A 12,397-nucleotide genomic window follows, 5' to 3' on the forward strand; every position below is an offset into this window, starting at 1 on the left:
GGGTTAAGAATACTGAAATTAAATCCCAGCACTAATCGAGGTGTTTGTTTAGCCTTATACTAGAGCCGCACCAAACGATTACTCCATTACTTGGATTAAGCGTGCTGCAGAAATCAGGGGCTGACAGTCAGACGAGGGTCTCTGGTGTGGATCGGGGCTGAATCACCGTTCAGAGTGAATTAAGAAACAGCTGCTTGGGTTTGTCCGGGTTGCCGTTTTCCACAGGAGTCTTAAGAAAAGCAGCATTGATCATCCCAAACCCAATCTGCTGTTTCTTAATTCACTCTGAGCGGTGAATCAGCCCCGATCCACACCAGCGACCCTCGCCCGTGGAGAGCTGGATCCAGGGAATGGAGCGCTGGGTCTGTGTGGCTCTGCTCCTGTCGTGTGTTCCTCTCTCAGCCTCCTCTCTGTGCTTCTCCCGAAGGTGACGTTCACGAAACGGAAGTTTGGGCTGATGAAGAAGGCCTACGAGCTGAGCGTGCTGTGTGACTGCGAGATCGCACTCATCATCTTCAACCACTCCAACAAGCTGTTCCAGTACGCCAGCACAGACATGGACAAGGTGCTGCTGAAATACACAGAGTACAACGAGCCGCACGAGAGCAGGACCAACGCTGACATCATCGAGGTAGGCAGGCTGTGCACATGCGCACACACACACACACACACACACACACACACACACACACACAGAGTCTCATACAGATACACACACACGGAGTCACACACACACACAGAGTCTCATACATACACACACACACACACACACACACAGAGTCTCACACACACACACACACAGTCTCACACACACACACACAGTCTCATATACACAGACACACACACACACACCGTCTTATACACACACACACACCGTCTCCTACACAAACACACACACACACACAGAGTCTCACACACACACACCCCTCACAGACACACACATTGCTGCATGTTTTCAGTGCAGCAGTCGGCTCATCCCTGTCAGTGTGTGTTAATCCTGCTCTGTCGCAGCGCACAGCCCAAGAGCACGGGGGGGGGCGGTTTGGGGCGGGTTGGGTTGGGTTGGGGTTCCCTGTCTTTTAAGGAGGCTCCATCAAGTTCTCCACCACGCAGATCAACCAGGGCCACGGCGCCACCTTAAAGAAGGCTCAGTGTTACAGTTGAAGCAAAAATCACCCACTGGCTGTCCTCTCGCATTGCTGTAACGAGGATTGCTCTAAAGTGCTGTCTGTAAGTGACTGTTCAGTAAAGAGGCTGAGCAGGCATTTCTGTACAGGAATCTGATCATGCAGAAAGAGTTACACACAAATATAAAAATCCCAAACTCAAGACTAGGAGCCAGATGCTTGTGTTTGTCTGTTTTGACTAAGAGGACAGTTAATGAATGAATGAATGAATAATAATAATAAATAATAATAATAATAATAATAATAATGCTAACAGCAAAGCTATAGCCAAAAGTTTTGCATCACCTAGAATTTTAGAATTACATAGTTTGGGGGTGGGGGAAATACATACATTATATATATATATATATATATATATATATATATATATATATATAAAATATTAAATATTAAAATTAGGGCTGTCAAGCGATTAAAAACAAACAAAAAAAATCTTACTTAGTTAATCTCAGTTTTAATCGGATATTAAATTGATACAATCGCTACATCCGTCTAATTTAAATGTGTTGTAATACTGATGCTATTATTATTATTATTATCCTGAACTGTAATTAAATTCATTTAAAATGTATTTATTGATGTATCTCAGACTGAACGCGGTACCCCGTGCAAATTCGACATCTTTGTCAGATTATTTATTTTTGGCATTGGCCCAAATACTTGAAGCAAAACCATTTAAAAAAAAAAAAAAGTGTTAACAGGATGTAAGTTTCTTGATGATGATGTTGGCTGCAATGAGCTGCTCGTAAATAATCCGCACACACAGATATACAAAACAAGACGTATTCCTGCGAACGTTTTGAACACTGTCAACAACTGGGTGAACTCGAAGAGAAGCAGGCAGGCCTAACGAGGCAACAGAAAAAAAAAGTAAACACTGGGATTAGCCTTTTCAGTTTTTAAATCGGCACGATTTACAAACTACCTCCAGTTATCTTCTGTTTCTGCTTTAGCACAGAGGAACGGCAGAATGCTGGCTTGTTTGAGCTTGCTTGAACTTGCCTCAGTGTGTTTTCTTTTTTAAGGTTGTCCAACAGGTCTCTGTACACCCTGTTTTCTGTGAGAAGATGCTGAGCTGCCGAGGCTCTGTCGTGCTTTTTCTACTTTTAGTCTGACGTGTAGTATTTCGTTTGTGTTTTAACTGCTAGTGTCCTCCTGCGCACTTCAGCCTTTTTTGTTTAGTGGGACCCAGGAATATTTTTATGGCGTAATATGAACGAGAGAGACGGGGGTCTCTGGGGTACTGTGCGGTGTCTCGTTTATAGGAGGCTGTGTGGTCCAGTGGTTAAAGAAAAGGGCTTGTAACCAGGAGGTCCCCGGTTCAAATCCCACCTCAGCCACTGACTCACTGTGTGACCCTGAGCAAGTCACTTAACCTCCTTGTGCTCCGTCTTTCGGGTGAGACGTAGTTGTAAGTGACTCTGCAGCTGATGCATAGTTCACACACCCTAGTCTCTGTAAGTCGCCTTGGATAAAGGCGTCTGCTAAATAAACTAATAATAATAATAATAATAATAATAAAACGCACCCAATGAGACAGTCGGCAAAATTTACTAGGGGCATTAATTTAGAAATTCAACCAACATAATAAAACACGCGGTTCAAGCTTGATCAGCAGCACAGGGAGATCAGAAAACACGATAAAATAGGAGGAGATCTATTTCTTAAATGCGATTTGTGGACTGAAATTTAGTTTTTCAAGAAAATTATAAATATGTAGCTAGAGTAAGTATTTCTAGGAAATGAACTGTTCATTGTGAAGAGAACATAAAAAAAAAATAACTCAAACTACAAACTAACAAGAAAAATTGGTAGTCTTTACATGCTACGCTGGAAAAAAAAAAAAAGCTGCAACTTTTATAAAAAAATAAATCATATTTCGCTCGTGGGCTTGCAGCGATCCTGAATTTCGAAACTGGTGGGTTTCATTTGTTGTTGTCTGTAGCACAACAGCTGCTGCTGGTGTATTTTGAGAAGTGAAGATGTGTTTAGCACGCAGCGGAGTAGAAGTGTGTGGTGCTGTGTGTGAATACTGGAACTCACTTTAACAGCAGAGAAGTCTTTCTATTTAAACAATAACTGCACTCAGACACCCAATCCAACGTGGCCGGGATGGAAGTACGGTGTGCCGAAAGGCTCAAAACACAGCAATGCGACTTAACACACATTCAAATAATGAATCTCCCAAAGAATAACCGCGTAGTGTGCTAAAATGTCTCTCTTAATTCTGTTTCAATTTCCATGCTGTTTGTTCACAGCACTAACCCTGAACTACCAATGCTAGTGTGTAAAGCCGAGGGAACACGAAGCCACCGCTCTGAGGCTTGGAGCTTGGTTTCAGGAGACTGTAGGTTTCAGGTCACTGCGCGGCACACCAGGCAGGGAGACTTGGGGACTTGATACAGCAAACCTCAAACTAGGTCACCCGGTGGTCTCCTGGAACCAGCTTTCAAGCTGCTGTTCCTGAAAAATGTTGCTCTGTGTTCAACTTTAGAAACGAAGGTCGTTTGCACTGTGCCACCCAGACTGCGTCTGAATCGTATTCTGCCCTTGTGCTGTTCCTCTGGCTGGAACTTGATTCGGTGGTTTAGCCTCCAGGGAAATCAGAAGCAGTCTTTAAAAAAGGAGGCTTTTAAACTCTCGCCAGCCTCTCTGTGATGCCAAGCAGACAGCATTGCCCTAATGAGCTACAGCTATGGCCAAAAGTTTGAGAGACCTCAGAGGCTGTGTTCCATAGTGTGGTATTGTACACAGCTCTGGCCAGAAGTGTTTGCGTCACCCTATAGGATGAACTCGTGTTGCTTCATAAAGTCGAATGAAAACCTGCTGAATAATGTCACGTTAACATATTGAATTGCACACCGCCGCTTTACCAGTATGCTTAAGGCAAAACTGACCACAAATGTGACATTTTGAAATGTAACATGAAATACTACTGTACATTGTGGCTTCCTTCTGGTGGACTTTATTAACGATATCATTTTGTCGTTTCTTTGCTTAACATGAAGTTAAATAAAAGATCTAAATTATTTTCATATATAATATATTTTGATTGCGTCAGTCCTAAAACTCTAGGTGATGCAAACCCTTTGGCCTCAGCTGTACAGTCCTTCAATAAAGCCTGGCCTGTCCCACACTGCAACTCATCCACACAGCGTGTGATCTCGGAGGCAGGGTTTCATAGTGTAGCATCGCAGAGATAACCGAAAATACTGGAGATCTTTGAGCAGGGCTAGGGTTGGAGCTAGGGTTAGGGTTAGGGTTAGTGTTAGGGTTGGAGCTAGGGTTCAGGTTAGGGTTAGGGTTGGAGCTAGGGTTCGGGTTAGGGTTGGAGTTAGGGTTGGAGCTAGGGTTCGGGTTAGGGTTGGAGTTAGGGTTGGAGCTAGGGTTAGGGTTAGGGTTAGGGTTGGAGCTAGGGTTCGGGTTAGGGTTGGAGTTAGGGTTGGAGCTAGGGTTCGGGTTAGGGTTGGAGTTAGGGTTGGAGCTAGGGTTAGGGTTAGGGTTAGGGTTGGAGCTAGGGTTAGGGTTAGGGTTGGAGTTAGGGTTGGAGCTAGGGTTCGGGTTAGGGTTAGGGTTGGGGTTAGCTCGAATTAGCTGACAGTCCGTGCTCCTGAGAGTGAATTCAGAACTCAGATCTGGCAAAGTTAATGCCAGGAGATTCCAGAGAGGGAACTCAAGTCCTGGGGGTTGGGGGGAGGGGATCTGAGAGCCAGCAAAGTCCTGCAGAGAGTACCGAGATCTTCAAAGGACGTTTGCAGGGATGATCTGCAGGGTCTTAAAAGGTCCCCTATTTAAAAAAATAAAAAAGCATCTGAAAATTAAAACAGTTCTCACTTCCAGCACAGAAGGTGTTGTCTGATGTTGGTTCGCCTTCATAACTAGACCTAGGATTGTCAAGCATTTGAAGTTCATCCCTTCACCTTCCCCGGTTTCTTATCAATTTGGTTTTTAAACATGAAGGAAGTGGCTCCCAGCTGCTATGCAATGGGACAGTAATTGCCTGTAGCGGGTTAGCCAGTGGGTGAAGTGGCATTCGTTTTCTACGCGTTGAGCTTCACAGCTGGTGTGAAATTTCACTGCTCTGATTACAGGAAACGCGTCTAACCAAAATGAAGGATTGACATTATTATTCAGTGAAGAAATATTGGTTTTAGAATGTATCAAATTACATCAATACAACGTGTGTTAGGATTTTTTAAAATAAAGTCTATTTTGTACTTAATAGGTCAATGCATATATATATATAATATCACATTATTTTTTTACACATTATTTTTACATACAATTTATACAGTTGGGTTTTTTCACTAGAGCAATCTAGGTAAAGTACCTTGCTCAAGGGTACAACAGCAGTATATATATATATATGGGGGCAGCAGTGTGGAGTAGTGGTTAGGGCTCTGGACTCTTGACCGGAGGGTCGTGGGTTCAATCCCAGGTGGGGGGACACTGTTGCTGTACCCTTGAGCAAGGTACTTTACCTAGATTGCTCCAGTAAAAAAAAAAACAACTGTATAAATGGGTAATTGTATGTAAAAATAATGTGATATCTTGTAACAATTGTAAGTCGCCCTGGATAAGGGCGTCAGCTAAGAAATAAATTATAATAATAATAATAATAATATATATATATATGTGTATATATATATATATATATATATATATATATATATATATATATAATATAATATTCTTGAAGGCATTCATGCACAGCAAAGCTTTATCCAAAGAGGTGCAGACCGTCAGGCACGTTATATATTAATGTCTCTGCAGAGTTAGAAAGTAGTTCATAGCAGTGACATGTAAACCATGTAGCGTTTGCTCGGGGATGCTGGTAGAGACGAGGTCGGTCACACACTCAAAAATCTCCTCTTCTTACAGACTTGACCGCTAATAATTACATGCGTCAGATTATTTATTAATGCAAAAGTTGAAACACGCATATATATAATATATATATATATATATATATATATAAAGGTGAACATTTTAACAGGTCCCGTTAGACACGCACACACACAAACAAAGCAAGCTCCTGGTTTGAGGTGGGTGATTTAGAATGTAACCTGGAAGTTAACCAGCTGGATTGAAAGGAGATCACACGATCTCTCTCCTGCTACACTGCACAACTCTTTTAGCCTAGTTTCCTTTATTTAGGTCCAGCGGTTAAAAAATAAAAAAAAAGGAGGTGCTTGTTACTAGGTTCCAGGCTTAAGAAACTGCAGTGAAAACCTGATACAGTACGCTAAACTCTGTATTTAAATTAGGAGGCGTGCTGGTCCAGCGGTTTAGAGAAAGGGGGCTTGATACCAGGAGGTTCAAATCCCCTGTGTGTGTGTGTGTGTGTGTGTGTGTGTGTGACCCTGAGCAAGTCACTTCACCTCCTTGTGCTCCGTCCTTCAGATGAGACGTAAAACAAACAATGTCCTATTGGAAGTGATGCATAGCTCACCCTCGCCTTAGTCTCTGTAAGGGGATACAAGCGTCTGCTAAATAACTAAATAATAAAGCTAATAGTAAATGTTTTATTATTATTCCGTTTTGTAATGACCAGACACCAGTTAGTATTCCGTACATCTCCGGCTTCAATTCCAGACGTTAAGAAAGAAAGGTTTTAACGGTTGCGACAGTCCAGAACCGGACGGGGATGATTCCATCGACCAGAGCCCCCTAAACGACGAGAAATACCGCAAAGCCAACGAGGACCTGGACATTTTATTCAAGAGATACGGAGTAAGTACCGCGGGGCTTTTTATAAAATCCCTTTCTCTCATTTTAACAGTGTCTTTTTATATGTTTTTGTTTTCGTTTTTTTTTTTTTGTTTGTTTTGTTTTGTTTTGTGGGACCCGCTACGCAGGTTTTAAACAAGAAGGAGCGGCGGGATTGCGAGAGCCCGGACCTGGAAGAGGCGTTCTCTCTCACCCCCGGCACCCAGGAAAAGTATCAAAAAATTGACGAGGAGTTTGATAAAATGATGCAGAGTTATAGATTGGCTGTGAGTACCCTGAGGCATGAGCTTTCAGCCTGAGCAGCTAAAGCAGCCAGCCAGCCAGCCATCCTAACTTACGCCAACGCACACGCAACACGCACACGCACACGCGTGATTCTTTATAGTGTATATGAGGAATTTGCATTGACTGCCATGTGGTGTAAATTTGCTGTTCTAAACGCAGGGCAAGGATCTCCTCAGTAATGAAAGTTGGGGTAAATGCAACCTTTTAAAATGATTATGTTAAAAATATATAATTTTTTTAATCAATCAAAGCCCACAGGTGTGATTTTAATCAACTAATCATGAATCAGTTAAAACCCTAATATAGATAGATAGATGTTGAAGCTGACACCCTGGGATCCTTCAGGAAGCTGCTTGATGAGATTCTGGGATCAATAAGCTACTAACAACCAAACGAGCAAGATGGGCTGAATGGCCTCCTCTCGTTTGGAAACTTTCTTATGTTCTTATGAGTGACAATCTTATTCACACAAAAACACACACATATATACACAGTTATTCGCATGAATCTAAATATGTTTCTGCAGTGCGACCGTGAGAAACCCATTTCAGCTCCGACGATGAAGAATAAAGATCTGCCATTGGGAATGTGAAGCGCTCTAGCATTTTGAGACTGGAACTTCTAGGGCATGGGAAAGTAGAGCATTCAATAAACGCAACTGATGGCACCAAAATCCATCAATGCACCAGAGTCCTGCTGTCACACAGACAGGAGGAAACATGCATATTTATTTGCGACATGGATGCAGTGGAATATTCAGGAAGCAAGTTTCTCTTTTCATTAATTAATCCGCATGGGTCATCGCTCTGCAGCTGTCGAATTGGGCCAACTAGAATTTCTTAAGCATTCAAACTTCAGTTAATGTGCAGCTAGGGCCAAAAGTGTTTGCATCACCCTGTGGAATTAACTCATTTTGCTTCATAAAGTTGAATGAAAACCTTGCTGAACAGTGTGACGTTAGCATGTTGAATTACACACCACTGCTTTGTGGTTTCCTGTATACTTTTAATGAAAAACTGACAATTGAAAAATTTGACATTTCGAAATCTAACATGAAATATTGTACTACTTCTGTTATGGGTTCCTTCCGGTAGACTTTGAGCGATTTACCTTTTTTGTAGTTTTTTTTTTTTTTATTACATGATATTAGGAGGCTGTGTGGTCCAGTGGTTAAAGAAAGGGGCTTGTAACCAGGAGGTCCCCGGTTCAAATCCCACCTCAGCCACTGACTCATTGTGTGACCCTGAGCAAGTCACTTCACCTCCTTGTGCTCCGTCTTTCGGGTGAGACGTAGTTGTAAGTGACTCTGCAGCTGATGCATAGTTCACACACCCTAGTCTGTAAGTCGCCTTGGATAAAGGCGTCTGTTAAATAAACAAATAATAATAATGATGTGAAATAAAAGATCTAAATTATGTTAGTATAGTTTTTTTTTTCCCCTAAAATTCAGTCCTAAAATTCTAGGTGATGCTAAAACTTTGGCCACAGCTGCACACATTTAAACAATTCAACTTCTAACTGATTTGCAATGCAAGAAACTAATCAGAGAACCCACCATGAAAATCATCTCATATTTCATGTGCGTAATATATTTGAAATACCGCATAGAAATGTAAATTCATGTCCGTTATTAATCAAAACATTTACACTTTAAAGTCAGTACGGACCATATTCACAAATCATTTCCTTTTATCAAAGTTTCCCACCGTAAAACCACGGCAAAGCATAGGGAAACATTGTAAAGTATTGTAAAAATTTGTCAAAGAAATTGGAATTGAAAGAAAGAATTGACCCCAAAGCTAGCTTTTTGAATGATGACCCTATTGAAAAAAAAAAACACACCACCCATCTCACAAAAAAGGCATTTATCCAGCTCTGAATTATTTAACATGTTACTTCTGTGTATTGTACATCTGTCTGAAGGATGATCCATTTTTTTCTGCCACTTTACTAAACCTTGGCATGGCCACAGCGATGCAGGCGTAGAGAGGCTACAGCTCTGGCCAAAAGTTTTGCATCACCTAGAATTTTAGGATTGAGACATTAATTAAAAAAAAGGCTACCGGAAGGAAGCCATAATATTAGTACAGTAGTATTTCAAGTCAGTTTTTTTTTTTAAATTGCTATATTTTTCGGTCCTATAATTCAATAATGTAACAATATTTGGCAGGTTTTTATGAAGCAAAATTAGTTCGTTCTCTATAGGGTGATGCAAAACGTTTGGCCAGAGCTGTGGAAAGTGTGTTCGTGTGTTTTGGTTTGCAGGTTGAAAACAGTAATGTTAATAGCTTGGTCTGTCGTTCTTGAAAGAACTAACAAGCTCAGGATGATTAAAAAAAAGATATAAAGTGTATATATATATATATATATATATATATATATATATATATATATATATATATATATATATATATATATGTATATGTTGCCTGTCTTAGTGGCGTGTGTAATTTTACAGCTGTCATCGCAACTTGCATATGGTCACACACATTTGCCTTGAAACATTCCTTACCTGCTGTGTGTTTTTTTGCAAAGATTTTTCAATGCCCTCAACACAAACGCTTTGGATCCCATTATCAATCCCACTGTATTTACCTCGAAGAAACTCTAGCAGAACCGTGAGCCGACCACAGCAGTGCCAGCAGCAACAGAACACCATGGACTGGGAACAGATCCCGCACAGTCCCGATAGCTCAGTGCTACTAATGGGTTGGTATGGATACAGCTGTGGGATGCTGCAGTTTCGTTGCATACCGCCCTGGCCAAAGGTTTTGCATCCCCCTGTAGAATGAACTGATTCTGCTTCAGAGTCCAATGAACACTGCTGAATAATGTTCCCTTGTTAACATATTGAATTCCACCCCCTCTATATAGAATGAACTCCCTCAGCTTCATAGAGTCCAATGAAAGCTGCTGAATAATGTTCCCTTGTTAACATATTGAATTCCACACCCTCTATATAGAATGAACTCCCTCAGCTTCATAGAGTCCAATGAAAGCTGCTGAATAATGTTCCCTTGTTAACATATTGAATTCCACCCCCTCTATATAGAATGAACTCCATCAGCTTCATTGAGTCCAATGAAAGCTGCTGAATAATGTTCCCTTGTTAACATATTGAATTCCACACCCTCTATGTGGTTTCCCCCCCATATACTTGATGAAAAGTGTGACGTTATCGAAATATAATGTGAAATACTACTGTGCTACTATTATGGCTTCTTTCCGGTAGACTCTTTTTTTTTTTACGTTTTGTAGTTTCTTTCATTGCAAGATGTTAAATCATGTAAATTATGTTCATGTAGCTTTTTTTTAAATTATGTTTCAATCTTAAAATTCTAGGTGATGCAAAACATTTGGCCACAGCTGTACACCAGAGGTATGTCGCAGAAGTATTACCCCTGTGATATAAAAAAAAAATCCTCCCAAAGGCATTCTCGTTGCATTGTTTCTGCCCGTTGCATGGAAATCTTTTGTATTTCCATTTTGGTACCCCCTGTCTATAAATCCCACACTGACGATCCTCGAATACATTCTGGATGGAAAGCGTGGAGCCTATCCAAGTCCTTATGGACAGCTCAGCAACTGGGATCCGAGAGCCAGGAAATTCAATACAGTGATCCCGGCGATTTGGATCTGGCTGCCAACAAATGTAACGGAGAGCTCTGTAAGGGAGAGCACAAAATGCCGCACAGAGAACTCTGTGTTGCGATGTGGGAGCCAGGGTATTGATTTGCAAACTCCTCACTGTTTAGAAGGATTGTATATTGTCGGTCCCGTGGTTAAAGACGGGGGGCTTGTTACCAGGAGGTCCCCGGTTCTAATCCCAGCTCAGCTGCGTGTGTGCGACCCTGAGCAAGTCACTTCACCTCCTTGTGCTCCGTCCTTCGGATGAGACGTAAAACAAACAAGCTCCTATTGGAAGTGACTCTGCAACAGCAGCAGCAGCAGCAGTTGTTGATGATGCATAGTTCACCCCCCTAGTCTCTGGAAGTCGCTTTGGATAAAAGCGTCCTCTCAGTGACTAATTCATAATAATGATTGTATGTAGTGTGGGGGAGCGACGGGGATCGTTCCATTCCTGGCAGTGTTTCTCAATACATTCTGCAGCAGTGACGTGTTAGTAATGCCCTCCACATGTTCTGTAAAACTGCGGTCAGTCTGCTTTTCTTACTCCGCGTGTGTTTTGTCTCATCTGATTGAACTGTTCTTGTTGATGTTCGTGTCATGTCGACTGGATCTGTTCTAAAGTTTTCCTGGTTGTATGCTGATAATATATTGTTATCCCTTTTTAAAAGATATATATATATATATGTTTTGATGTAATATTGCATATTTCATTGTTATTTTTTTTAATTGTATTAACTGTAAATGAAATAGATTTTTTTTTTTTACTTTATCAGTTAATGTTTATTGATGCATTCATTTGAATATATATTATTATTATTATTATTATTATTATTATTATTATTATTATTATTATTATTATTATTTATTTCTTAGCAGACGCCCTTATCCAGGGCGACTTACAATCGCATATAGAAAGAGATAGCTATCTGTCTAGCTATCTAGCTATCTAGCTGTATGTGTGTGTGTATGTATGTATGTATGTATATGTATAGATATATATATATATATATAATCTAGATAGATAGCTATGTTTTTATTTTATTTTTTATTTTTTAAATAGATAAAGTCTATAAAGAATGCAGTTATTCATGCATTCAGGGTCGGGGTAAATTCCTGTTTTTTAATTCCCATTTTAAAATCAATTCCCAATTCCTGTTCCCTTTTAATCAATTCCAGGACGTCGCTGATCAGAATTGCAATGGAGCCGCGTTCTGTTAAAACGAGCCTCTCACAACAGCGGCAGGGCGTGACTTCAATCGAAGCCGCTGTTTGCGCGTCTAGAATTGAACTGGCTTCGAGTGAAAGAAGCAGCTGAACAATCGCATTGTAACAATTATTAATGTCTTCTAAAATATGAATTCCTGTTGAAGGAATTTGGGAATTGATTTTAAAAAGGAATTGGAATCGAGAAACAGGAACTGACCCCCAAACCCAGCATGCGTTGTTATTCATGTACGTTAAAGTACCTTCGTGCTCCGATGAGGGCTGAAGCACTTGTCTACCTGACTTAGCTTCACATAGCTGTTTCATTTTGAGCAGGGGTGTCAGACTCGGCTCCTGGAGGG

General features: G+C 40.9%; 1 protein-coding gene across 11 annotated transcripts in view; it reads left to right on the forward strand.

The window, feature by feature from the left end:
• The window catches only part of LOC117962392 (myocyte-specific enhancer factor 2D homolog), a 41,434-nt gene that overhangs the window by 17,412 nt on the left and 11,625 nt on the right, over positions 1-12,397 (forward strand). For 5 of the 11 annotated variants that reach the window (XM_059007525.1, XM_059007528.1, XM_059007527.1 and 2 more), the window contains exons 3-5: positions 428-631; positions 6,783-6,920; positions 7,046-7,183. In XM_059007525.1, the coding sequence (XP_058863508.1) occupies positions 428-631; positions 6,783-6,920; positions 7,046-7,183 (480 nt within the window). The remainder of the gene's footprint in view (positions 1-427; positions 632-6,782; positions 6,921-7,045; positions 7,184-12,397) is intronic. The other 6 variants (XM_059007532.1, XM_059007535.1, XM_059007536.1 and 3 more) reach the window with 2 other exon arrangements.

This window comes from Acipenser ruthenus, chromosome 35, assembly GCF_902713425.1.
Source record: "Acipenser ruthenus chromosome 35, fAciRut3.2 maternal haplotype, whole genome shotgun sequence".
Lineage (NCBI taxonomy): Eukaryota > Metazoa > Chordata > Actinopteri > Acipenseriformes > Acipenseridae > Acipenser > Acipenser ruthenus.